The 27968-nt window shown below is 46.5% G+C and overlaps 1 protein-coding gene across 2 annotated transcripts in view; it reads right to left on the minus strand.

Moving 5' to 3' along the window:
- Positions 1–27968, minus strand: part of NUDT13 (nudix hydrolase 13) — a 620793-nt gene that overhangs the window by 184553 nt on the left and 408272 nt on the right. For both annotated transcript variants that reach the window (XM_085603801.1, XM_085603802.1), the window contains exon 7: positions 16600–16711. In XM_085603801.1, the coding sequence (XP_085459927.1) occupies positions 16600–16711 (112 nt within the window). The remainder of the gene's footprint in view (positions 1–16599; positions 16712–27968) is intronic.

The following is a 27968-nucleotide window of genomic DNA, read 5'->3' on the forward strand; positions in this document are numbered from 1 at the left end:
AGAACCTCCATAAAGTTAACCCACTCCTGATCAGATAACTTGGGGGCCAACTGTTTTGCCGAGTCCATCAAGGCATGTATATAACGGCCCAACAGACAGATAGCATTGGTCGATTTCAGTGCCATGCTTGACGAAGAGAAAACCTTTTTAGCTGACTGCTCCATTTTCTTAGAGTCCCTGTCAGCTGGATCCTGAGGAAAAGCACCTGAAGATTGTTTGGAACAGGATGCCTGCATCACCAAACTTTCTGGAGATGGATGAGAAGAAAAAAAATAGTGGATCCCCTGGGGCAGTCCTATATCTTCTAGTCACAGCCTGAGAAACAGCAGGCGAAGAGAGTAGTTTACACCAAACCTCGAGTATGCTGGAATAAGTCTTCATTTAAGGGTAACAGAGGCTCAACTGTAGAAGAAGGCGAATGCAAGACCTCCGTCAGCAAATTTGGCTTATACTCAGCCGTAGGTAACTGTAAACCCAAAAGCTCTGCAGCTTTTCTTATAACCATATGATAGGGAGCTACTTCTTGAGGAGGAGAAGCCCTTGTTGAAGAGAGTTCCCACTCAGGGGAGGTGTCCAATCCACTCGCCTCCTGAATTCCCTCGAATTCATCTAGAGACTCTTCCAATTCGCCCTCTTCTACTTCTTCTCTGCGATACTGCTCCTCTTCCAACAGTCTCTGTGCCTCTCTCCTTGAACGAATCTGCGGACGTGGCATCGGTGGTGCCGTACGCGGCGCCGACTGCTCCCAAGCCGGCGTCGAAGGAGGTTCCGAAGGAGGCATGAGATCCGTACGAGGCCGAGAGAAAGGCTCACCAGACGGCACCGGGGATTCCATCAACGGCGTCAAGACTCTCAGCGCCATCGGCATGAAAGGCACGAAGGGTGCCTGGGCATAGTGCTGAGGCAAACCCAAGTTGAAAGCCAGCGGACCCACGGGACCAGAAGGTGCTCTGGATGGGAAAGCCGTCCTTGCATTGCATTAAAAAAATGCAACGGATCCGAACCTGGAGTCGGGAACTGTGGATATGGATTTGAGCCAGTATCCAAACAGGGAGTATCCAACGTTGGAACGATCGGATCCACTGACACATCCACCTGTTCATTTTCAGGCACAGGGAAGATGGATCATCCTGCACCGGCTCGGCTTCGGAAGCCGGTGAATCCCTTGGCGCCGGAGACTGCGCCGGAGCACCTCTAGGCGAAGGAGACCTCTACGGAGTCGCACCAGGTGAAGGCGGGGCGAAGGAGATACAAAGTCTTTAGGGCGACGTCGAGGGGCAGGTGAAGGCGACCTCGAAGCCTTACCCTTCGTCGAACGGTGCCGAGATCCATGTCTTCTTTTCTTCTTATGTTTTCTCGACTTCGATGTATGCGAAGTCGACGACTTCGACTTATCTCTCTTACGCCCTCTTCCTTCTTTCTTTGCCTTGGCCAGAAACAACTTGGCTTCCCGTTCTTTAAGCGCCTTTGGATTCATTTTCCTGCAACAGGAACAGTCCTCCACATCGTGATCCGATGACAAGCAACATAAGCAATTTTCATGGGGGTCAGTGATGGACATGTGACCCCCCACATTCCCTACAGGGCTTAAACCCAGACTTCCTCGAAGACGACATCGCAATAGCAACAGTTAAAGTTGAAGGAAAAACAAAGTAACTCTACAAAATATGGAGAGTGCTAGAAAACCGTTACGCATCGACGGCGCGGAAAAAAGGGAACTGACGTCATCACGCCGACGAGGCTCTCTTATGGCTCCAGTGACGTCACGCGGAGTCACGAGCGGAGCCGACATCCTCGTCGGCGTAGAGAGCTAGAAAAAAATTCTGCGGAATGCTGGCGCAGGGGATATTAATAAGGTGAGGAATCCACAGGCAGATGTATCCATCGAAACATCGAGCACAGGCAGTTGGTCTGGTTACCGTGGTAAAAGGTGAATGAGGACAAAATAAAATAGAGAGGCGCGAGTGGGTTAGAGAACCATGTGCATGAAAGGAAGCAACATAGAGGGAGGTACAAAAACACACGGGGGTGACAGCTGGAAAACCTATGCACTCTCACAGAGTTCTTCAAAATAAGTTTGGCAGTATTTGTTTGCTAGGTAGTGGATAGAACCTCAAAATGTTTGATCCTCTGCACCACATGTTGGATTATCTGTTTTTTTGTAAGGAATTTTGATGATGCTGCTAAAGGATATGTTAGGCAGCTTTAATTTTCTTTTGGTAACTGCTTTACCATCACATTCAGGATTCTTTTTAGTTGTCAATGTCTTGTACACTTTCATTTAAAGAACTATGAGCTTGTGTTTAGGCACCCAGGCTGTTTTGAACCTCCTGTGCATGGGGAAGTATGGTGTACAATCTCCCTCGTACAAGCCTATTCTGTAATTTCCCTCAGCCAGATATGCCCATCACCTCACATTTTTTCATGGCGCTTTGGTTGGGGCTTTGCGTGAGGTCCCATCTGTCTATGCTATGCAGGGAAACCTTTTTGTCAGGGGTGGCTCCTATCATGCGTAGAATGGTCATGGAGGGCTGCATGAAGGTCAAATAAAGAAACTAAAAAGTACAAGCTTTTGCAATGCTAACAGGTCTCCCATTTGGAACCTACAGGCTTTCCCAATGGTTTTAGCCATGCTGCACAGCATACCTGAGGCTGTGCAGCGTGGATATTAAACAGGAAAATCTATGTGGCTGGGCACATCATTTTGCAGGCGCGTGAGCCTACAAAATGACACAAGCTGTTTTTTAGGTCTTGTGCCTAGCGAAGCAGTGCGCAGCACTGCTCGCACAGCGAGACTTCATGTAGGGGCTTCTGAAAGCTGACCACACGCTTGTGCTTGTGCTTTTGTTTTCTTGGCTGCAATTGGCTTTTGCGTGCGTCTTTTTTTTAAAAGACAGCACGCAATTGGTGAAAGGCGGGTGCATGTCCCAGCTTCCTTTAGAAATGTAACCACCCATGGCCTATTGGTGTCTGTTACGCGCAGCAGCGGCATCTGGTTTTAATTATAAACATGTGTTTATAATTAGCGCACGTTCGCTTTGCTGCTGCGCTCCCTCGCCCCCGCTCCTCTGTGGTGCGCATGCACCACTGGTTTCGATTCCGTGCCTGTTGAAGCAGTACACGCACATCATTGCAGCACATTCAGTGGAATGGATGAGGACTTGGTGCAGGAAATCTTGTTATAATGGGCAATGGTGAAGGGCCCTTCCGTCTCTCACTCGTGTACTACCTCAGAATGCCTTGCTGCGCCTTTAAACGTGATATCGTGTTAATGTATTGTGTTAGATTGTACGTCGTTGCGTGCAAGAGCAGTGCTTTAAAATGAACCGCGCTGGGTGAACGAACGAGACAGCTGAGCGAGTTGAGCACTCGCCGCTGAGATGTGGGTGCAAGCTGCAGGCCGCTAGTTCGAACCCCCCTGGGCCGAGTCAACACGTCATCGGTCCCACGCTGAGAATGATTACGCATGCTGAATGGTAGTGATGGTTATTGCGCACGGCGAGGCGTGAGCTCTCGCACCAGGAGCCGGCGGGCTCCCACGCAAGCCAGACTGTCCCTATATCAAAATGACGAACACATGAGCAGGATTTAGCACTGCTAATGGCGTCTGGGCGGGGAGATGTTAATTAGCTGCACTCGCCGTGACTATCAGGTACCTTGAAGATCAAAGTCAAACTTCACAACCTGTGAACAGGAACAATCAGCGTTCATACTCGGGGTATCGCCTCTTAGATAATTAATTGTCACACCTGTGATGCAGGAAATGTGCTAAGATCCAGGGTAAAACTGACAGGGCTGGCTGCGCATTCATTAGGGATTACTAACTTGTGAGTTAAAGTACTGGTGAGTCCGTCTGCTACTTAAGCAAGCGAAGGGTTTTTACAGCCTTTTATTCTGCATCATGGTGTTCAGGACAGGTTCGTTGTCTGAGTTTAAAGCATGAGTTCTTTTCATCTTGTGTACCAGATGTGTCAGGTGGAGATGAGTATCAGCTCGCTGTGGGTGTGGCTTATGGGCATTGCTGGGCGGCAGTGGGTGACTTGCGAGCCTGTCTCCAGGGCGAAGGGCCCCGCTGGCTCGCTGCTGTTTGCCTGGCTGAGGCTGGTACAGCTCGGGTTCCGTGTATAAACCCATCCATTTTATTTATTTTGCAGATTTATATAGAGCTAACTCGACCCTTGACATCAATATTTGGTATGTAAGTCATGCAAAACTATTCTGGGCGGGGGTCTGGGGGTTCTCAGAGGCCGTTAGTAGTGGGAGATCACCGCTTGTGTCCGTGGGGCCCTTGATGCTCTAATAATGGGAGCACGCGCTCCATGCTGTCGGTGACTGTGGGGTCCGTGATGCTGTAGGGCTGAGAGCGCGGTTCGGTGTTTGTGATTGTGGGCCTCCTATGCAGTTATTTTTTGGAGAAGCTCAGCTCGGCGTCAGTGTCAGTGGGGCCCTGGAAGCTGTAGTGGGGGAGCTCCCCTTGGTGTCCGCTTGGTGTCAGTGAGTATGGATCCCACTTTGCTGTAGTACGAGAAGAACCCAACTGCTCTCCTTCCATTGGACAGGGTGATGGCTGGCCATAGAAAACCCTTCCACTCTCAAACCAAACTCAAACAGTGTGATTTTAAGATCCGGAAGAAAGGTAGCTCTCCTGCATTCCCCGCCCCCCCATGTGTGTCTAATTGCGTACGCACCCGAGTACTTCAGAGGTCTTTAAAAGACCATTCAGTTGTAACTGAGGCTTTGTTGTGTTTCAGCACTTCTTAGAGCCACTGTGCCTAAGGCTGGAAAAAATAGCCTCCCCCCCGAAATTTGGCTCTAGTTGACCGCCTGGCGGGCACTTACCTCTCTGCAGCGGTAACACTGCCCCATTGCTGGTAGCTGCCTGAAGCCCACAAATCGGACTTTCCCGGGAGGCCCCGCCCATGCTTCAAGGACTGGTTAGAAGGGAAAAACATTCTTGAGAAACGTGAGAAACCCCTCCATGTGAGAAATTTTGTTTACAAAGGTAATTTGCTAATTTTCCATAAATATATCAACGTAGGTAGATTTTGTGGAACTTTGTTTTACAGTCTTTGTACAGTTTTTAGGGTTTTACAAATGCCTCACCCCTCGCATCGGGCTTTAGTGCCAATATCGGCAACAGTTGTCACAAAACACATAAGTACATAAATAAACCACACAACACTATTGTAAGTGGAGAAATATTGCTGCAGGTTTATTAGCATAAACAATATGCAAACATGGTGGGTTATCTTACGGGCGATCCCAGGGCAGGCCAGCCCCTATGCCGCCTGCCCGTCTGATAAGCCTAGAGTCACCATGGCAACGCCAGATGGTGTATACCAACTAATGGGAGGCCACCCCTCCCATCCGTGGACCCCTAGTCCACTTGCTTCACACGCCCCCTGCCCCGTGAGGGGTGGGCGGAGCATACATGGCAGCCCCCGGTTGCTCAGACCCACAACCGCCTGTCGGCTAACGGGGCGCCGTCGTTCTTCCAGGGGACAACGCTAAAACATCCCTGGGTATCCTGGCTTAGCACCCCGCTGTGCTGCTGCATGATGTACCCCTTGGTATGTGCAGACCCTGAATCGCCCTGTAACTCCTCCACAGCCTTGGGAGTTGCCACCATCACTACCAGGGCCCCCCACCAAGGTAGACCTATTTACTTACAACCTGCTGCAGCCAAAGCTTCCCCTAGGTCCAGTAGGAGAAGGTCCATGCCTAAACTAGAGAGGTGCACCCCATCTCCCTCCAGGCACCCTGTGGACTTGACGTGTAAAAGACCATGCATGATGAAGCCAAGACCCTTTACTCTGCGCAACTGCGCATGGCTCCTGGTAGGCCTCTTTACCTACAGCATGCTGATACCGGGCTTCTCCCAGATCCAGCCAAAACAAGTCTACGCCTAACCGGACCAGCGGCCAGCATGCACCATCAGGACAGGACCCCCCATCCTTTCTAAACTCCCCCGGGGTTTTTGACTGAAATGACCTAAACCTAAACTAGGCGATGGTCCAAAGTTGCCTTTGCATGGCTGAAGAACAATCCCTTTGACAGGACACTCCTGCCTGGCCGTGCCAATGCGGGAGGGGGTAAGGGTTGACAAGCCCGCATTACTTCCTCTTTCACTCCGTTGGAGTGCGTCCATCGCATTCCATCAGTCACCACCAAATGTGAAGCCTTGCCCTCCCAAAATTCTGCTAGTATACCAGGGAGGGACAGGACAGAGTGACCACAGAAGAGCACCAGCGAGTAAAATTCTTCTCTATTTTGAATACTGGGGAAGCCAATTGTTCTCCAGCTGGTTTCTAGCACAAAGTGTCACCCCGGGGAATCCCTTAATCATATGGACCATCTTGCCCCCGTTGGAAGGTCACTTCCACCACCTGCCAGCCAGTGCTGGAGGGTGAGAGAAGTTACCCGGTAACGGTACTCGCATCAATGGTACCTGTTTCGTCGAACTCAAGGACGGGCTACTAAGTGAGCAACCAGGCTCCGCCCTTCTCTCCAGAGGTCAAACCCAAGCCCTCTAAGTTCTGCTGCTTCACCTGCCTGTTAACACGATCCCAGGGCAGACTACCGGCCTGTAACCTATGCTTGGCCATGCCTGAGCTAAAACACCTCTGAACAGCATGACAACAGGCTAACCACCAGCATTGCATTCTGAATGTTCCTGACGCTGCCAAAAAACATGCGCATAACTAAAGCAACTGGCACCATGCCACAAAACTATCAATTCAGCCTTCTATGAATGCAAAAATGTGCTCTTGTGGCGATCCGTATAGTGTTCCCTCCAAACCAGCCGCCCACCAGGCAACCCGCACCCTCTTGGCACTGGCACACTCCCGCCCCAGCTGCCCTAGAGTGCCTGGTCATGAGTGGCCACAACCTACGTTTATCACTGCCGTTATAACGTGGTATGATGACACTCAACTAACTCTACTGCTGAGTGCCCGTTGCACCATCGCAAGTATGTCTTTGCCTACTCAGGGGCTGGATGCAAAGTTAGATGACATTGGCAGCCCAGTCTCGGGCGAACATAGCAGCTTTACAGTTTCTGGTGCTATAGACAGTACCTGTAGCCTGATGAACAGAATGCAATTCCCTTGCTCCTGTTGAGCACAAACCCACAACCAATTGCTCACCATGGTTCAATACCTTCCTGCTGCTAATCATGTCCTAGCAGAATGTTGCCAAATCTATGTTCTGCAATGGCACTACTTCGCAGCCAGCACCATTTCGCCAGTGCTGAAAAGACCTTTGTCATGCTGCCTGGCCGAATCAATATTGCCCTTTTCTAGAAGAGCCCGCTTCAGCCCTCGAGCCAACAATTCGCCAGTAACCCCAAACTGGCCCTGATGCGAGAAAAACCATGCCAAGGCACACAGATGAGTGAATAACTAATAGCAGGTCTAACAGCGTCGACAGGCATCCTCAGCTTACAATAGGAGTGATGGAGTAATGGTATCCCGTGAGAATAAAGATGAAAGCTTCCCATCTGACCAACTGTGGTGGGAACCACTCCTGTATATTCTAGTACACATGGTCCCAGTTCACCTGTCACTGCCTGATGTACGTGACCTAGGTACATGTTCCCTTTGCATGGCGGCATGCCATTGAGACCAACATCCAGTCCCCGAGAAGTACCACTATCTGCCTACGCTACAATTTTGCCTGGCGTTCCTTCATGGCCAGATCTACCATGCGATGATTGCTCTCCTCCGTCACTTGACCCAACCACACCTCGAAGAACAAAACACAGCGAGAGGAAGCGGCCTGTGACCTGCCTCACGACTCTACGAAATCCTCCTACCGAATGATGTGGGAGCCGTATATGGACCCCTATAGCACCAAGGATTGGAGGGGGGAGGACGGGCAGTCCTGACTGGAGATGTGAGTAAAGGAGGACATGCGTCCTGGAGACCTATTGTTTGGGTGAAATAACAGTACCACTAGTACCTGACGCGTTTAGTACTAATACAGTAGTAACAACTCAATCAGCACAGGGCTAGTGCCCCCCGTCTTATGACCGTGTGCGACAAGCAGGGACATTAAACGAAGGCTAACCCCAGTCAGACACAGAAGGACCCACCACGTGGCTGTGCCCCAAAATCCACCATCCCGCATCAAACAGACCCGATGGAAATACAACAAGAGCCTAACGCTCTACACCCGCGGATAACCCAGGAAATAACCAATAACACTCGAGTAAATAACAACGGACATCCTTTCAACGTGTAACATGTGCCCCGAATGTACAATATACGCGAAGGTGTGCAGGCGTGTTTGAATCAAAACCTAACATTGACTGTGCATAGGAACTAGTATTCAAACTGCGACCTATAGAATATGCGTGGTGCTATGCAGCACAGCTTGGCCCATCTGATCCACTTCACAAACCTTGGAAGCAAGCCTTTGCTGGTTACCCTCAGATCCTAGCCGTGCACACCTAACCCAGGAGGGTTCCCTTACTAACGAAGCATTAGTCCTAATGCTAGCAAGCTTACCGCTCAGTGTCCCAGGACGTTAAATGCTAAATCCACCACATAATCTAAAATTGCAAGCAGCACTTGTCTGGAGACATTCAACATCTGTCATGAAGCGCAGCAACGTGGCAATCAAGCTTGGGGAGCTGACACGCCTCTATTTTCCTTGAACTCCAAGAGGCCAAAAGAGGCAAAACCGCCCCCCCCCCTCCCAAGGCTAGGAGGATAGCTTGGGCAGGAGGAAAGCTAAATGTAACCGACGAGCCAAATCCTACCACAGGGGAGCACACAGTTACTGCGAAAATGGGTACTCCTACCTTCAACAGGATCCAACAAAAGACCGTCATGATAGCCCTAGTGGTATAGGTTCCACTGCCTCACTCATGAAATTACCGGGCACCCAAAGTGAACGGCTAACAAAGACACCAACGGAGCAGAGGGAGCCCTGCGCAGGGTTCAAGGATCGTGTAACAGTTAACTAATCTGCAGGGCTACACAGCTTGCTCAGGCGATCACTATGGCTAGCCGACCGGCCACCCGCACACCGCGCCTTTACTAGGTGTTCCGCGCACTGAAAAGTATGACTGATCACTATTCATGGCGTGATCACACGCGCATTGAGAATACATCTCAATATACAAATGTGAATGATGTTATGTGCGATACTGAGCACATGTCATGCATCCCTATATTAACTATAAAATAAGCACTCCCTACAACAAGCCCATCTATTGGCTAACCAGCTGAACCAACAGAAGCGGAATAAAACAGGGTCACGTGCACGTGCCGTGGGCCCACTGGACAGCAACAGCCATATGACGCCTGACTGGGATGTACACTCCTTGCGCTGGCGGTGAAGCCAACCACCTTCTAGCCGACTGCCGCTCAGGGCCCCCCTCATTGCCTACGAGACCCTGAACCACAGACCTTCCTTACACTTTTACGGTCTTGGGGCGCTGGCCGTTACCGCACAGCCGGAAAGTGCGCAACACAGCGGCCTCGTTGACAAGGTTGAACGGTTAACAGCCCCTCCCCCTGCAGTCTTCCATATCTTAAAGCAGGAAACCGGAGAATGCTGGAAATAAGCAAAGCAACCTGGGCGACGCGACCACAACTTGATTATGCCTGATCGTTTCCGTAGCGTGGACACGGTGCTCCAAGCTCATTACGAACGGTAAACCCTTTGAACGGTGGGTCCACATCTTAGCTGACACATTAATGTCAAAATTTCCCCAAGGCGGGTGCTGATCCAAGCAGATAAAACCTCTCGCCTCACCTCTGAGGACTGCACAGCCAGTCTTATACCACTGTGCTTCCCAGAGGGCACGGTTGACGATCTCAGCACTGGCACCCTGCCCAATATGGAACACACACCCCATCGCATTAATTTGGGATTGGCAACCAAAAGACAGGCATAACCTCAACACCCTAAATTATAATCGAGTTAACCGCAGACTGAGAAGAGAAACGCATACGGCTTCCCGAGGGACAAGGCACCCTTAAGTCCTTTCATCCGCAAAGAAAAACATCCCCGGGGTGCATGGTAGGAGCATATTGCACCCGCTACCCATGCTCGTACTTTGGGGAATCAGGAACACCAGAGTGATGACCAGTGTTCCCCCAGTGGGTAACTGTGCCGAAAGCACCCAGCCTCCCCTAGGACACAGCTAGTCCTCTTACCAGGAAACGTGCCTTGCTTTGCAGGCCGAGACACCTCGTGTGTGCTTGCACAGCGTGACTACACATGAGTGACGCACCCGGTGTCCCTCTAGTGTCGCTGCAACCATAAGACCTTGTGTACACCTGCCCCTGGTGACACACCCTGAGTTCTTGCACCCGGGTCCCTCCCGGTGCTTGAGGGAGCTATTCTGTGCCTAGGTGATGTGTCTCCAGACTGGTATTTTGCTGTTTCTGTCATTGCATGCAGATATATGATCCAGCAAGAACTTCATACCCGACCCGTCAGGGTTGTTGGTTTTGTCAACGGATGTTAGTTGCATAAGATAATCAGCCGCAACTGAGCTTGAAAATAATATTGCAAAGTTTCATTTGGGCGCGTTGACAGACAATATTGCTTATGATGCAGCATGTACATCATACCTGCCATGAGCATTGTTCCATGTCTGTGTAGAATTGAAAACACTCCGAGCCTCTTCAATTCACAATGGACACACACTGGCCCTGATATCTCTATTGCAAGACCGGCCGAGTTAACCTATCAGCCACGCGCCGGGGGTCGATGTAGAGCGCATGGACGTAGCACGGAGGTACAGGTGAGCGACTCAAGGATATGAGGATAATTTTTTATTTTTATTTTTTATTTTTTTTTATGCCGTGTATGAGGCTAATTAAATGTCGAGCAATCTTTGCTGGGGCACATCTACTGAAGACATGACAAATGTTGCACGCTGAACAGCAAGAGATATGGCACCCACCCCCTAAACGGCAGCTCAAATGAAATTAAATAGTTGATCTCACATAATAGCAGTTAGGTTTTCATGATACTCACAGGATGTGGGCGCGACCCCGCGGCTCGATCCCTGGTTTCCTGCACCAGAGTCAGCAGATTGAGCCCCGGAGCACTGCGCAACCCAGGCGCTCTACACCCCCCACTGGCGAGAGTTGCACCTCCACCCCGAGATGCCTGGCGACCGTGGGCCTCGCCCTGTCCGCGGGCTCTCCCCCTCAGGGCGGTGGCAGCACACGAGCGCCGCGAAGCAACCTGTCCAGACAAGTAGAAAATTTGCTACCCCAGATGGCAAGGAGACACGAGGCTCGGGCGCCTACGCCTGCACCGATATCAGGTGCTGCACGTGAACCCCTGTACCTACCACTCTATCAACTGTTCCAGGTAAGTACAAAGGGTGCCGGCCCAGGGGGTTGGCGGTGGTAATGTTCCTTCTTATTTAGGCAAGCAAGTGGGTAGCCGAGAACTTGCACATGATAAATATTTATTATTCTAGCGTTCTGAATCGCGCTAACTGACGGGGTCCAGTCAGGTGTCAGGGCGCTTAACATAGCACCAGTTAAGTTGCATGGGGACGCACCTACTATATTGGGTTTGGCACGGAGGGATAGTGATTTGCCCCGAATCCCCGGAGGACCAGACAATCCCAAACCCAGGTCCCCAGGTCTGCGCACGATCGCCCTAACCGTTGCGCCTACTCTTCTCACCTGGCGCAAAGCGCGTGAGAGGCGCCAGTATCCCCCTAGCCGAGCCCCAAGACCCCTATGGAGGCTCGGACGGGGTCCGAAACCGTGTTCTCCGAGAAAAGAACTGTGTCTTTAGCATAAATGCAGCAGAATATGTATATTTCTTGGCCAAACTTTTTTCTTTTTTTTTTTGTGCATATTTATATAGCGCGGACTCAACCCAAAGGTATCGGAGCGCTTTACATAACAACGTATTTACATAGCATATACAGGCACGTAGGAATTGAGTGATATGCCCAGCCTCACAGGCTGCAGACGCGACCTCGAGGCTCGAACCCGGGATTCCTGCACCAGCGGCCCTCAGGCCCGGCGGAAGCAGTCTTTTTTTTTTTTTTATACGGGTGCTCGACCCAAAGGAATGCGGATGAGCTCGTCAAGGATCGCTCCCAACCTCGGTGTTGCTTTGCTCAGGTCTTGGAACTGAAGCTACCAGGGCTTGAACCCGGGGCCTCATGCATGCCCAGCTGCGCTCTACCACTGAGCTGCATACCCTCAACCGTGTAAGTAACGCGCGCTGACCGATTGCGCGAGTATGCCCCAGGGTGTTTACGCGACCTCGAGGCTTGAAACCTGGTAGCCTGCACCGGAGTCGGCAGCGAAGCCGACGGACTCCCTGCCCTCCCCGGTGACGAGGTCGACGGCTGCCACTTGTCCACCGGGCCACGACCCCAAGCTGCCACCCAGGGCTGGGAAGGTGCTGGGGGGTGGGAGGGGGAGGGCGGGGGGTTGGAACGCGCACGAGGAGCCCGAAGCTGGAAGAGCAGACGGGACGACAGGGACGGTAACCGGAGAATTGAACCTGCCTTAGAGCGCATGGTCTCTCAGTCATTGACCAATGGCCACAGTGACTCTTAAAGGCGCGAACTCGAGCAGAAGGTCATGGGCGCTAACCGTAGCACCGAGTTTACCTAACACATTCCGGTATGAGACATGAAAGTACGACCAACCGATGCCCGACCGATCACTCACACGCGCGCGCCCCACTACCCGCCGCACGCGCAACCTCCCTGGCCGGTGACTCGGGCCTGGCTTTGTGCCCGCAACCACCCCCACCCGTGGTGTTCCGACCACAGGGCCCCGTCACCTGGTGCTTCCAGGGACAGGGCCGGGGCGGGGCGGGGAGAGGAGGCAGGCAACTCACCGCAAGCAACGGGCTACGAGGCTGCTGGGCGCGCGACGATCGACAAGGCGAACGAGAGGACAAGAGGGCGAGGAGGGGGCGGAGACAGTATAAATACCCCTGTCTCCTCCCCGCCCCCGCCGGAAGCAGCCATCTGCTGGGGTCTCCCCTGGTGCAACCCAGGGACTAGACCACCCACCCCTGTGCCTTCCTGTGGCACTAAGGCGGCCGCCCTCTTAGGGGGGGGGCCACTACGCAACTCCCCCCGGGCAGCCTTACATGTTATCTACATCACATAATTACTATACACATAGAGTTTTTAGTTATCACTAATACCAAAAACATAGCGCTTATGCTTAACTTGTTCTCCTCATATACCCATGCAGACATCTAGTCTTAATGTTTCCAGTGCCAAGTGTACGCTTGTAGGAATTTAAATGCATGTACAGCAAGGGCTGCAGATTAGCGCCACTTTACAGAGTTAGTTTTCTCCCCTTTCTTAAAACAACATTGTTTTCACCAGATAAGGACGTGCTCCATTCCTAGAGGTACTGAAATACCTGGTGCAGCCTGGGCAGAGAGAAAAAAATGGTTCAAAACACAAAAAGCGTTTGGGGTCCTGCTCAGCTTTATTCTGCATACATATTGACACTAATGGCGGATTTGTCAAATGCTACTAATTCGGCCAGGATAATAGGATTGTCTCATGGCCCCCCTTTCTCTTCAGCCTATCTCGTCTTATATCTGTCTCTCCTCTCCTCAAACGCTACCTCATTAATCCACATCTGCATCTACCGCTTTCCCCCCCCCCCCTCACGTTTATTTAATTGATGTCCCCATGTCCCTCCTTTTTCCTCTAACCCTGCCCTCTGCCACTACATCTCCCGGTGCACTCTCAACCTTCCCCTCTGATTTACACCTCACTTTGTCCACTCCACTCCACACAAACACTTACATTAAACACATTTTCATTTACAATGCCAATAGCACTAACTCTAGCAAATGCGAGACCTATTGCATTGCAAATGCTTGTTCTTGTTAGTTACAGATCTGAGCTGGATTGGTAAGAAACAAAATAAGTAACACAAGGGCGTGGTTGAAAAACATGCAGGTGAGGGAGACAACACAGAGCCTGGAATCACAGATGGACGGGAAGGAAACAGGACAGAAGGGGAAAGCTACAAAGAGAGCAGGCGGAAGAAACACAGTAGTGCGCGAGGCAAGCAATACTGAGACCCTAGGTGGGGTGGGCATAACACAGGGAGTGTGGAGGGAAGCAAACAGAGACAGAGCATTGAGGGAGGGGTGGTGGAAGAGAATGAGCAAGAGACAGTGCAATGTGGTGTGAAAGCAAAGAGGCGACCGGCTCGAATGATAAAGCTGTATGAAAGTGAAAGCGTGCATGCGATCATCTCGAAGGACAAAGTTGTGGAGAATAAAAGTTTTATAATGTTATGAAAATAAATGTGCTGGGAGAAGCGCGAAGGTAGAGCGAATTGGGGGAGCACATGCACTCTCATGGAGTGCTTTTAGGAAATGAAAACAAAATGAAAAGAAGACACTTGTGGGAGGATAAAAGGAGCCAAGTAATATGGTAAAAAGGATATGCTCCATTGAAAGAAAACCAAGAAAATAATAGTGACTAAACAAAAAGCCAATGGAAAAGCTGTAGGTGTAGTTGCTTTCTTGGTCAGCAATCAACAAGTTTCCAATAAATCTTCTTCAACCAGACAACTTTGCTATCTGGCAGGTTTTCGACCTAAAAGGTAGTTTTTCACTGGAAAAAGTATTTTGTTTCTGGCATCATGTTAACAGTGATATAGCACTGCCTCTGAATGTTAACTAAATAGTACCACGAAAAATCGTTAAAGAATGTCTAAAAATCAGCCCATTAAAAATTTGAGGCAGTGACATTTAATAAATTATGAGTAAAAAATGGAAAAAAACATTGACACCTACAAGGGAGAACCCCTGGTTTCCAAAGCTTTTATTGCAAAGGTTTACTGTATACTTAAGTGTCCTAAACCACCCATAAATTGATTCCAGGATAGTTTGTGCTGCTGTTATATGAACAATGTAAATATCATTGTATTTTCCAGGAACAAACACAAATTACAAAATTATAGTACTCTTAACAAAGAAAGATTCCCTTATGTGACAGAATTTTCAAACCTGGGGTTGAAGATACCCGAACAGGCTTGTGCTGCAAGACCATACTAGTGGCAATATAGTGCTGTACAAATCTCTCTTAACTTAACACAACACATGATAGTACATAAAGTAAACACCACATTATATACCCAGCTTTTAAATACATTCACACAATAAACATTGCCCTAAGACTTACCTTCTGTAACTGTACAAGTGGGCGAGAACATGAATATGAATAATACCTCTTTGTAGAAAGAAAAGACAATTAACCTACATCGTAGCACTAGATTCAGCTATGAATATGCACTCTCACCGAGTCACCACCATCCTCTTAGGTCCATTTAGTCTGGTCTGATTAAGGTTGAAAGGGTTAGAAAGTGAGTTTCAAGTACTTTTAGTTCTGTCTCTATCTCACTCCCTACAGAGTTGGAAATGCCTGTACCACAGTCAGAAATAAAAAATAAAAAAAGGTATCGCCAAAATGATCATGTCACTTTAACATTCTGTATGGTGGTACCAGCAAGTATTTCTTTTTCACGCGGAGGAACGGCACCCTACTTCTGGGTCCCCCAACCTTCCTAGCCCTCTTTCTATATCTTTTTTCAGCCATGCATAGTTATCACATGTCATGTGCTTACAATCAAATGGGTAGATGGGTTCTGTAGAGAGAAAGGACAAAAAAATACCAGATTCACTGGGATTCTAATTTTTATTTGCTCAATTTTTCTGCTCTCTCCTATTACCAACTAGTTGGGAACCGGACTCTACAGTCCCGAAACTGACGTGAGGTGGACAGAGCATGTTCCAGACCAGGCCATGAGCAAATAGATTGTGCAGAATTTCCAGATCAAAGACTGCATTTTTGTGGGAAGATGCAGAGAGTAATGCTTACAGGAAGCTAAGTGCGGTAGCCCACATTAAAGTTCTATACATCTCTGCAAAAGACATACAGATTCAATATGTGGTTAAATGAGGAGGATCAACCCCTATTGTTTGGAATTTTGAATGTCCATGAGACTATCTGCCTGGCAACAGATCGTAGCTTAGGGAATACTTCCCTGCCTCTGATGGGAGGCAACCAGTTGCAAAGGAAGAGAGACGAAAACTGAGTGATGTAAATGAGTGATTAGTAATATTGCGAACAAACAATTTGCAATTATACCCATTGCCTTTTTTTTTTATATTTATTTTGCAAAACTTAATAATGAACAAGGTAATTGTGCAGCAAATTCTTTTTCTGTGTCACTGAACTGCTAGCTGAAAGGCATGACAAATAAAACAGGTGAAACCATGAATGATTAAATCACGAAGTTCATTGTAGGCAATGAAGGAGAAGAAAGAGGACATGTGTTGTAGATGATTCTCCTAATTCTATTGAGACAATTCAATCTTTGGTCTTGTCGCTCAAATCGCCCCTTAGGTGTGTGTGGAAGTTGTGAAAATGGATGGACAGTTCCAATTACAAAAAGAGTGAGAAAAGAAGAAACATTTTATAGCAGACTTAACCATCTTTATCAGTTGTTGCAATAACCTTATTAGTTAACAAGTAAATAAAACAAACATGTTTTTCAATACAAATCACACTGGTTCACGTGTTTATGTCGCTTGTCAGCTCACTCACTGTCTTACCAATGTCACAGAAGCCTGCTATCGCTGTGTACAACCCCTTGGGAAAGGAATCCTGGCGGGCGAGAAGGCAGTGCTCTTCATTTGAGACAAGAGTGATGACCACGGGAGACATCTGAAAAGATCACAGAGAACTTCCAAAAAGAGAATTTGTTTCTAAAGGAACATCACACTGATACAAAGTATATTGTAATCAGAAAACTATTCAAAGAGCCATTCCATGAATGATGTCACAAGATCGCAAAACCATAGTCAACATCAAACAAACATACATTCTAGTGATCTTATTGTTGGTAATTGTTAGAGGTGTAGGACTGAGCAAAGAGAACATTTTTATCTCTACCCTTTACAGCCCTATTTAAAGTTGACCTCGCATACTACAAAATATAAACGCCATTCCCCTGATCCTTCCACTTATCCGAATTTTAAATTTTCACATCCTGGAGAAAATCTTTACAGGTGAATTTAGCGCTGATCACCTGCTTCTTGACCACATGTCAATCACTCAAGATGTACTACTCCATCCTGAATGGCACAGGTCTCCAAAAGATGGGCCTCCGAATTCATCTTGGGTATGTGGATGGACAGGGGAGTGCTATCCTCTGGAAAGTGCATTTTCTTCAGATGTCAACAGGCACTATTTTTGATGCAGGTGCCCCCGGGTTTCTTTAGGAAACTGTGTGCCAGATTCCAAGGGCCACAATAGGAATTAATCAAAGCGAAAATTGTAACCAAACATGAGCTTACTGTAACTAACTTTATCCTCCTCTATAATGAATGACATACCACTCGACAGAAGAACATCTCTAATTATGTAGCTTTCATGGAAAACCTTGATCTACATGTGAATAAAGCGAAGTCTTTTATCATGTGCATTGGAAAAAGTAAAACGAAAGGAAATTATGCTATTGCAGAGGAAAAGTTGATATAGTACCTAATTTTTCATATTAAGGCACCATCTTTGATAATAGTTTAAATTGGAAAATGATGGTGTCTTCAAGGACTAGACAGATGCATAAAAGCATAGCCACAATCTTCAGGTTTGCATCAAATTTGGGTAACAAACCAATACCAGAGATGGTCAAAATTTATAAGGCAAAAACTGTATCTGTGACTACATATGGGGCAGCAATCTGGGGTATAACCAACGTGGACACCGTTCAAAAAATAGAGGATGGGTTAACTAAAAGGTTACTGTCTGTCCCCAAGGCGTGGACCAATGTAATTTCACACAAAGAATTAGGCTTACCCTATATTTCTGATACAATTAAAATGGCCCCTCTGTTACTTTGGTTGTCAATTTGGAAACCGGAGGCAGTACAGATAAACTGATGTATTATAAATGATGTGATGAAACTGGCTTATGGGTACAAAATAACGTAGCTAAACTATTTAAGGTGCACTCTGGAATCTCTGGGGTTGGGGTCCTGTATGATCACCCCACGCAATGTGAAACCTTTTCAAAGGCAACATTAATCAATTCTTTTTTAGAGAAATGGGCACAAGAAAGGGAGCACAGAAATCAAGCTAATGGTAATTGCTTATAATAAGAGACCCTCTTTGGTGCACGGCCCATCTTCGTATCTTGCTTGTGTGAATAATAATCACTATTGTTTTTATTTAATAAGGCTTCGGTTGGGCTATGTAACTTTAATGCTGGATAATCCAGTGAATGTGATTTCTGAGTCTCAACTGGGACAATGTCCATGTGACTCTCGTTCAAAGCAAACAATTGCACAGTGTTAGACCTGTCAGCCCTTTGGGTGGTCCCTCCTCATCATTATTTATTTTGTCCCACTTTTGCCTCAAACCCTATTATAATTTTTCCTTTTTGGGAACCACCAGACTTTTTAGTGTTGATGCAGGGTCAGGGAGCCATTTTCCCTACCCCTGGAACTTCTGTCTGAGGGCCTGAGACACACAATGGTGGCCACCCATTGTCACCTGTGACATCATCAGAATCCACTGGAGATTTCTAGAACCTTCCGTAACATTCTGGAACCCTGTGACAGGGAGAGGCAGTTTAGAATGTTGGGAGGCCATCTCAGAGTGGCAGTTGGCAGCTGACTGGAGAGGAGAGAGGACAGAGATTCAGAAGGAGGAAGGAGTGAGGCAGCAGGGGTGGAAACCAGTGCTTGGAGTGGGGTCCAGAAACCCACCCTTGATGCTAGTCCCTACTGACCAAGCCCAGCCTAGAGCCCTGTGTGGGACCAAGACCAGAAAAACCATCTTAAGGACCTGAACATTTGGAACAGGCCTTACAAAGGAAGAACAGCAAGTTCCTGACCTGTACAGCAGTGTCCTCCTGGAGTCCTGACGTCGAGAAGCCTGGAGACCTGGAGCCCGAGGTGGAGAAGCGGCGCTGACAGAAAGCAGACGTCGTACCCGGAGCCGCCAGAGGTCGAGAGAGGGCGCCGACGGAGGTCGTGGAGAGTCACCGGAGGTCGAGTAGGAAGTCACCTGAGGTCGAGGTGAGGCGTCGACGGGGGAGTGAAGTCTGCCCTCCGGAGTCGCCGGAAACCAAGGTGAAGCGCGCAGGAGGTCGGGAGTGGAGATCGCACTCCGGAGTCGCCGGAACCCGAGGTGGAGCCGACGGAGGTCGGGGGTGGAGGTCGCACTCCGGAGACACCCGGAAGCGGGGAGACCGTGACCCTGTGACGCCAGGACACGGCATCGAGCCAAGGCCGCCCAGCGACATCGAACCGGAACCGCCAGACGGCATCGACACGGCGTCAAGTGGAACAGATCGACGCGACATCGAACCGGAACCGTCTCACGGCGTCGACTCGGCGCCAGCGGAGCCGATATTCGCAGAAGGGACAGTAAGTGGTAGAAAGGGCATCTGAGGCCCTGTGGAGCCCTAAAAGACCATTCTAGGGGCTAGAGGGGTGTTAGGACCAGCCTGGGAGTGCTAGGGGGTGAACTGAGACTGGTGCAGGGACCTCTGTGAGGGACTGTGTAGTTGGGAGAGCCAGAACCTTAGGTTACCCTCATTCTACCTCAGCTTAGGCCCCAGCCTTAGCCACTCTAGGAGGGGACATCCCCAGGCCACCCCAGTGACCACAAGCTGTACTTGGGCATAGTAAAACCAAACTACCTCATAAATGTGATCTGATTTGCAATTGTTATTGATTGCTTATATTATTTATTGAAGGTGTTTTATTTATTGTCTGACTGTATTTATTCCTGCATTGTATTTATTGTCTGACAGTATGTATTTGCCCTCTGTATTTATTGCACCCCTATTTATTCCTTGCTTATTTATGACCTGATCCAATTTATTGAAACCCCACTGTGGTATTATTTATTTGACCTGCTATTTTCAGGAAAAGTCTTATGGTATTGTATGTATGTTTTGAAACCTGCAACTAAGAGAAAATAAGATAAAGACAAACTACTTTCTTTCATAATTTTTACGGTGTAGTGTCGTTTTTGGCATGGATGAACGCATGGTTATTGTGAGGGTGTGACGTACGCTTAACACGGTGCCTGACCCCCAACCGCTCGAGCCAAGCTACCACTGTGCTGGGAACCTGGTGACTGCTAACCCGGTTGCCCGGTTTCCAACACACAGATACTGTATTTTTGCAATTTTTATGAAACAGAGAGGAAAAGATTTATTATGCCTCTTTTGAAGAAATTCTGTCTGCGTAATTATATTACAGCACTGTGTGTTATGTTACATCTAGACACTACGTATGTTTACTTAGTGGTGGCTTCGTTCTTGTGTGCAGCAGTTAAAACCCACAGATTAGCAAACATTAAATGCTAAATTATTCATAATATGCACACTATGATCAATTTTAAATGTATTAAGATACAGATGATTTAGCGAGGTTATTTACATACGTTGCTTTTTAAGGGACTATGAATAATGTTTTCTCTTTTAGATATACGTTTTTTATGATAACTCATGATAATTTATTGATATGTCTGTATATTTTTATCTGAACTTTTTATGCATTTGTTTTTTAAATGCGAAATAAAGTATTAATTGATTGAACAGTTAATTCTAAGATGGTCTTAAAACAAACCTATTGGGAATATGTTCTAAACAGTGTTCAGTGTAGTTCCAGTTTGGGCAGATTAACTGCAAATTTTCTGAGTATTAAATCATCCCCTCGCTTTGAATCATATTTGGACATTTTACAAACCCAATTGGCAAACTCAATGTACATGACATTTCACTTTGGCATTCTACAGATCAAATCGAATACGACCAGATGGTCATATGGTCCTATCGTTGAGGGGGAGGCTTATTGCACGTTATGCACTTTCAATGTTAGGAAAATCTTGCACATGTGTTACTTTCCTGTTCAGTTTATGCCTCCTAGAGAAGGAAATTGATTAAATCAATGTGTCGTAATATGGGGACTAGGAAATGCCAAGAAGCACTAAGAATTTTAACTTCAGTACATTTCTGACTATAGTCTTTAGTCTTAGGAGATATCTCTTTGCCACAATCTTGGTACGTATGGAAAAAGGTCTGAAATGTTAATAAACAGCCCATTTGTGACTGATTTTATTCTGGTATGTTTTACCTTCTCACTTGTTTTATGCAATCCTGATTTATTGAGATTTACTGAACTTATGAAGAGCTGTAAAGGTGCAGGATCAACATTGGAAACTGTGCTGAACTCCATTGTATGAAATGTTTTATATATGGTTTTGATGGTTTTTAACCGAAATAAAAGTGAATTGAATTAAAATGCAGAGTGTATTTCTGTAACACGCAGCAGAATTTAAATACAGGATATCAGATTATATCACTTCTTTGAGAGGCATTTTTAGAAGTGATAGTAGTTTTTAAACATCATGGACTCCCTCTATCTCTGATGACAAGAAAGGGAAGCCACTTATGTGTATCATATATGTGGTCTAGGTTGTTTTTACTACACACAGAGCTTTATAGTCACACAGGAAAGATTTTGTATAGTGCCCACTCTATACTGATGCATTTCAAAGTGCTGTCATGTGTGATAATGAAGACAGGGGAGGCATTGTGTTGCAGCATTTATAGCACTTACTAACCAAATGAGTGGCCCTGACGCACTTACCTACATGGCCAGCAAGCTATGCCATGTAGGGTGTGTGGTTGGAAGTGTTATCTTTAGTTTGTGATCCTATGTGGGAAGTGCTTCTATGTATTGCCTGATGAACACCAAGGTGCGGTTATCTTGTTATGGGATGCTGGGCGTAGCTGTGTGGTGGATGAGGTGTTACACAAAAACACAGTCTATGATTTTCAGAGTGCTGACAGCTTTGAAGTGCTCTATAGGTCCCACTGGTATTTCTGGTGATTGCAGTAGTCTGCTAGCAGCCTAAGCTGGTTACTAACAAAGTCAGGTTCACACAGTTTGTTGAAGAGGGGAGCCAGGATTAAGCCCATGTTTTCTGGTTTCATGTTGTACAGTTCACTCACTGGGTATCTCCTTCCCCCTAGAGAACTCTTTGTATTTTGTTCGAACCACAGTATGGGCTCCAAATAAATTAGGCTTAAAGTCAATGAAACTAAGTGTGGGGGCTTGCTCAGAAAAAATGTGCATGTTGTTTGGCCATTAGTAGCTCACAATGATTTTCATTGATCAGAAGTGGTCCTCACTACAGAAAAGTTTGGAGATCCCTCGCCTGGAGGATTACAGGAAATGATGGGAAATCCCTGGCTTTTCAAGAAAAGCTCAATTTCTATTTTCCAAGGCTGGGGTAGATGGAACAGATAAAAGGTTTAGGTTGGCAAGTTCCCTTTAGGGGTGGGTAGAATTCTGTGTGGTTAAATAAAACCTCTGTTAGTTTCTGGGCGGAATTTGGCACGTCGCACTGCTCGTGCTGACTTTGTGGCGCCAGAAGCTTGTTCCATGCTGTAAAATCAGCACAAATAGCACCACACAGGGTGCTGCTTCTTTCTGCCGCTTAAGTAGATTTACTACTCGAGCGGCAGCATTCTCATCACAAGCGGTCGTAACCTGCTGAGACCGCCCGCGTTGAGAATATCTCACCTGGTGGTGTGCTAGCGCCCAAAAATCATGCTAGGGAATGCAAGTTCTCGCTCGCATTCGCCAACTTAATGTTGGTGAGCTACGTACGAGAAAAAACTCTGTCACACGGTGGTTGGCAGGGTTTTGGCAGAACTCTGCGTTACAAGCGCAACGCGGAGTGGCAAAAACTCTGCAAACTCCGTTGGTGGAGCGGAGGTTATCGCCCACCCGCAGTCACCTTCAATATTGTCAGGATAACTACACGTAATTCTACAGAGGTATCATATCCAGCTATTAGGGATGTATCAAAGTTGTGTATGATTCAATGCATTAAAGCTCATGAAATTATGACAGCAGAACTTTGTCCGGCAGGTGAGCATCAGCTGTTAATTTTCATTTGAAAAGCTCACAAAGCAGTCTCTTCTTCAACAATTGCCAGATGGGGTCACGGGGTAATGCAGGAGGAAAGGATTGACCCTAAAGCTTTTGGTGCACAATCTGCAAGGCGGGGCTAAGGCATCTAAGGCCTTCTCAATGGGATCTCGATTGGAAGATATCGTAAATGCAGCAGATTATTCCTCCGATTCTACTTTCAAATAGGTTTCATTATGATACGTTAAATGTTTCTTTCCCATTGATTCTTGGGAAATGTAGTTTGTTCATTGTTGAAGTTTTATTGACTTCTGGAGAAATAAATGAAGAAAGGCTGGCATAATCCTAGCCTCCGTGTCCTAAATGGAATTGAAACTTCCTGTTATGATAGCTATGACATTTTTCATTCTAAAGTCTTTGAGAGTTCACTCAAAATCCTCATTAATTACGGAACCCTGAAGTTAACCAGTGCCCCATTATTGGTAAATGCATTTATATGGAATTAGCACTCCCACACTGGCCCACTAGTAATGAGGCCTTGTGTTTTGGGCCTAGGTTTTTTAGGTGCAGTGTTTTATTTAGTGAGCTTGAATTCAAGGTCGTAGTCCTCCAGTTTAAGTTGCCTGTGACAACATTCTTCTTGATATACGCAAACATGTTGTGCCGATTTCTATGCAGTTAATGTTTAATGTGCAATGTTTGCTTTACTTTATTAAAACAGAGTTCTGCCACAAAACCGGAAGTTAAATGGGCGCTTCTGAGGATTCATAAAAGGAGCTTCTTCAACATGTTTGCTTGAGGCAAAAGCCACAGCTTAAACCTTGCTGCAATCAAGAAGTTAGTTTAGGCATGTAAAGCTTCTTTAGCCGCACGTTCAGAAAAGTCGACAACTCTGCTTGCGGTTGTCAAAATAAGGATACTTTTGACGAAGTTTATTCTTATGATTTTCTACACTTTATGTGCTTTTCCTTGTTTACCATGTCAATGTTGTTTAGGTATGTTAGTGAGTAAATTTAAAGGGAAAGTGGCTCAAGAATTTTCTACAGGGTATTTCATTAGCTTACTGCTTCTGTCATCCAGCTCACTAATCTTCGATATACATAGATACAGAAGTCAGAGAAATCCCACCAGCCCTATCTGCTCAAACTCTGTTAGCCTCCATGTCTCTTCTGGTTCTTAACCTGGCATTTGCTCCATGTGTCTGTTCATGTCTTTTGAATTCTGTAACTGATTTTGCCCTTAGCAAACTTTGCTGGGAGTGATTTCATTATTCTGACACAATTTCTTCAAGGAAATCCTTATGTTACTTCTGTAAATACACTGTGTCAGTCTTCCCTTATCATTTGTTTTACAGCGACGCTACCACTGAAACATAGTTTCTATGCTTCTCATGCACTGTTCACGTCTCTATCCAGGCATGCAACAACCATTGGGCTGAAAGTGCTTCAGCCCCCCATCCCGCCCCCCTGTCAGGAGTCGTGGGGTGGGCTGATGCTGTCCGTTCCAAATCCCTGGCATTACAGTAAGCCGCTGTGTTGATCTGGGCATTCAAAGACAGAGGACAAATGTCAGGCTCTGTCTTTTAAGGGAACTTGGTGTTTACTTTTCTTTCTTGAACTTCAAAGTGAGAGGATATATGTGATAATCTTGTTGGATAACTGGGTTAAGGAAATTGTTTTTTTGTAGCACACAACAACATTTAAGTGAATTGTGAAAGTATTTCACAATATATCAGAATTGGTAAATCACAAATAAAGCACATATTTTGTTAATTCAGAGGTGTGTTGAAAACAAAAACTTTAATATGATCAAAACTAATCAATACACTAGGTGATGCCATTTCCACACCTTATCATTTATTTTTGTAAGACTGTATGTCTGTGCAAATGTAATGCTTATTTCAAATGAAAATGTGCTGTCTGAAATGGCAGTATCCTACCACACTATGCATACTCCACTCTACTTCACTCCACTCTACGCCGCTCCATTCTTCACCACTCCAAGCAACTGCAATCTACTCTGCACCACTCAACTTTACACCATGCCACTGCCCTCTACTCCACTCTGCACTATTCCACTCTATGCCACTTCACCATACGACATTTCACTCTGTGCCTCCCTACTCTGCACCACTCTGCTTTATGCCAATGCATTCTCTTCTACACTCTCCAGCCTAGGGCACTCCACTCTACTCTGCCCAGCTCCACTCTACGTCACTCTGCAACACTGCACTCTATGGCCCTGCACTCCATGCCAATACTCTCTATGCCTATGCACTCTACTCCATTTCATGCCATTACTCCACACCACTGTACTCTAACCCGCACCACTCAACTCAACAGCACTTCACTCTACTCTGAAACAATTCACTCCACGCCACTGCACTCTACACTATTGCACTCTTCCACGCTCTATGCCACTGCACTCTACTCCACTGCACTTTGTTCTGCACCTTTCTGATCAACGCCACTCTACTCTACGCCATTTCACTCTAAACCATCCTACACTACTGAACTCTACAACACTCTAGGCTGCAATGCTGCACTCTATGCCACTCTACTCTGCACTCTCTGCCACTCTACTCTGCACTACTGAACTCTATGCCATCAATCACCATGCATTGAGGCACTTTCACCCTGCACTCACACACTCTTCAGCCTTTATTCAAGCACCACTCACCCTGCACAGAGAGCACTCACACCATTCTCCCTGCACTTATACACTGCTCCAACACCTCTTAACTTTTACATTAATCCAATAGGCGAAACCTAATGCATTTACCAATGCTTGTTACTTTCAGAAGCCATCCCTGCATGGTCCTTTTATTTCCTAATCGCTGTATCTTCATGACAACAGCGATGAAACTGACAATGTTAAAGGGTTTATAGGTGTGATGTAAAGCCTGCCCTTCCCGTCAAGGAAGAACAGGGTATCATACAAACGAAAAGGAATACACCCACATTACAACAGGCTTCTGTAGAGAATGCAGGGGACAGGTAAATTTAAAGTGGGCATATAATAGATGTATATGGGGATGCCACTTTTTCAAATACATATGGGTCGAGACTTGTACGTGAAAACCAACATATGTGACAATGCTTTTTGGAAATTTCAATCACAACTCTGTTATCTTGATTGTTCGAACAATTTCATGTTATTTTATAATGTCACCAAAGTATAATGGCAGAAGGGTTCAAAATGAACACAGTATAGTGAGTGTTACAGACAGTACAGTAGTCCTGAAGAGTTCACAATACACACCTGGAATTATAGACAACAATAGGACGTCATCTGGAGCAGAGTGAATGTGAAGCCACCAATTATTGCATTGAACAAATGAGCATCAAAAGTCAAGTCAGATCATACGATTTATTTACAGCCAAACGTTGAGCAGCAAAGAGAAAGACTCTGTTAGCTTTAATAATAATTTAGGAATTATGTATATTAATTGGAATTATTTTTGATGGGATATATGAAGGGCCATTGGAATTCTGCGTCAGGGGAGAGCCAAAATATGCAGCAGGGTTGAGTAAATTATGTGACAGGCAAAGGCAAATTACCCAGCGTAATGCAACACATTTTGTGATAGTATTACTTTGTTTATTTGTAATTTTTACATTTGTTTACACTGTCTAAGCATTGGTTGTACATCATTAGTACCGGTTTAATACCTAAATACAAAAAATAAGCAACAGAAAGGTGACCAGTGACCATTTGTAAAGGGCGTTGCCATGCACGGCAACACAGGTCTCTGCATTTTTAGTACTTTTTGAACCTTTTGAGCTAAGAACAATTTTTTTGGGTTAAAATCTGCAGATAATGAGGCAGATGATAGATTATGTGACAAATGCAGCAAATCTACAACTATGCGAAAAAAACACCACAGCCAAATAGTTGCATCATTCTAGTGGCCCTGGATTGTATTACCTGCTTAAACGTATTTCAAACAAGAATAACTTTGAGCTTTTGTTCAGTTTCAAGGGTTTTTTACCAGCTTTTATTTAAAAATATCCGCCATTTTGGTAACAGACTGGCCATGTGGCAACCCAATGAGAAGTAACAACATGAAGGGAAAAATAGAAGCAAATGGGGCAGAGCCACTGAGAGAAAGTAACAGGCTATGGGAGTGAGGAAGTGTGCAGGGGGAAAGGTGAGTGTATGAGGGAAAGAATCAGCGAGAAAACGTAATGGGCAGCAAGGAAGGGAAGATGTGTAGAAGATTGGCAGAATGAGCGAGATAAGGTAAGTGGCTGGGGACAGCTGACAATCGAATATCAGGGCATGGAAGCACAGGGGTGTATTGAAACTGCTGACATTGAACCTATATTGCTCACTAAACAGGATACTCATGCAGCACTGGTAGCAAACACTGACACTCTAGTGCTTGATGTAAGGTTAACTAGGATCAGAAGAAATTGGCAGTTTTCGCATTAGAAGCAGACAGGAAACTGACAACAAGATTTGATTCCTCAAGAAGCACTTTGAGAACTGCAAGACAGAATCTCAATCCTTGACTAGTGAACAGAAGATACAGGAGGAAAACCTTTGAGAACCAACATTCAGATTGGGGGCCTCACCGAAGGAACTAAGTGCTTTAGCATGGAATGTTTTTTGGAAGGGCTACCGTTAGACCTGTCATCCTTGCCGCGATTTCCCTGACTTTTGCCTTCTGACCTCCTGTTTTTCACTGTTGCTGCTAACTTCATTTTTGCTGGCTTTAGGAATCTGGGCACTTTACCACTGCAAACCAGTGCTAAAGTACATGTGCTCTTTACTTAAAACATGGTAACATTGGTTTATTCACAATTTGCATATCTTATGTACTTCTATGTCCCTAGTAAAGTGCAATACATGTGCCCCAGGCCTGTAAATGAAATGCTACCAGTGGGCCTGCAGCACTGATTGTGCCACCCACTTAAGTAGCCCTTTAAACATGCTTCATGCCTGTCATTGCAGAGCTTGTGTGTGCAGTTTTAAACTGCCATGTTGACCTGGGAAGTTAACCTGCTTGCCACGCCCAAACCT

Source organism: Triturus cristatus, chromosome 1_2 (assembly GCF_964204655.1).
Source record: "Triturus cristatus chromosome 1_2, aTriCri1.1, whole genome shotgun sequence".
In the NCBI taxonomy this organism is placed as follows: domain Eukaryota; kingdom Metazoa; phylum Chordata; class Amphibia; order Caudata; family Salamandridae; genus Triturus; species Triturus cristatus.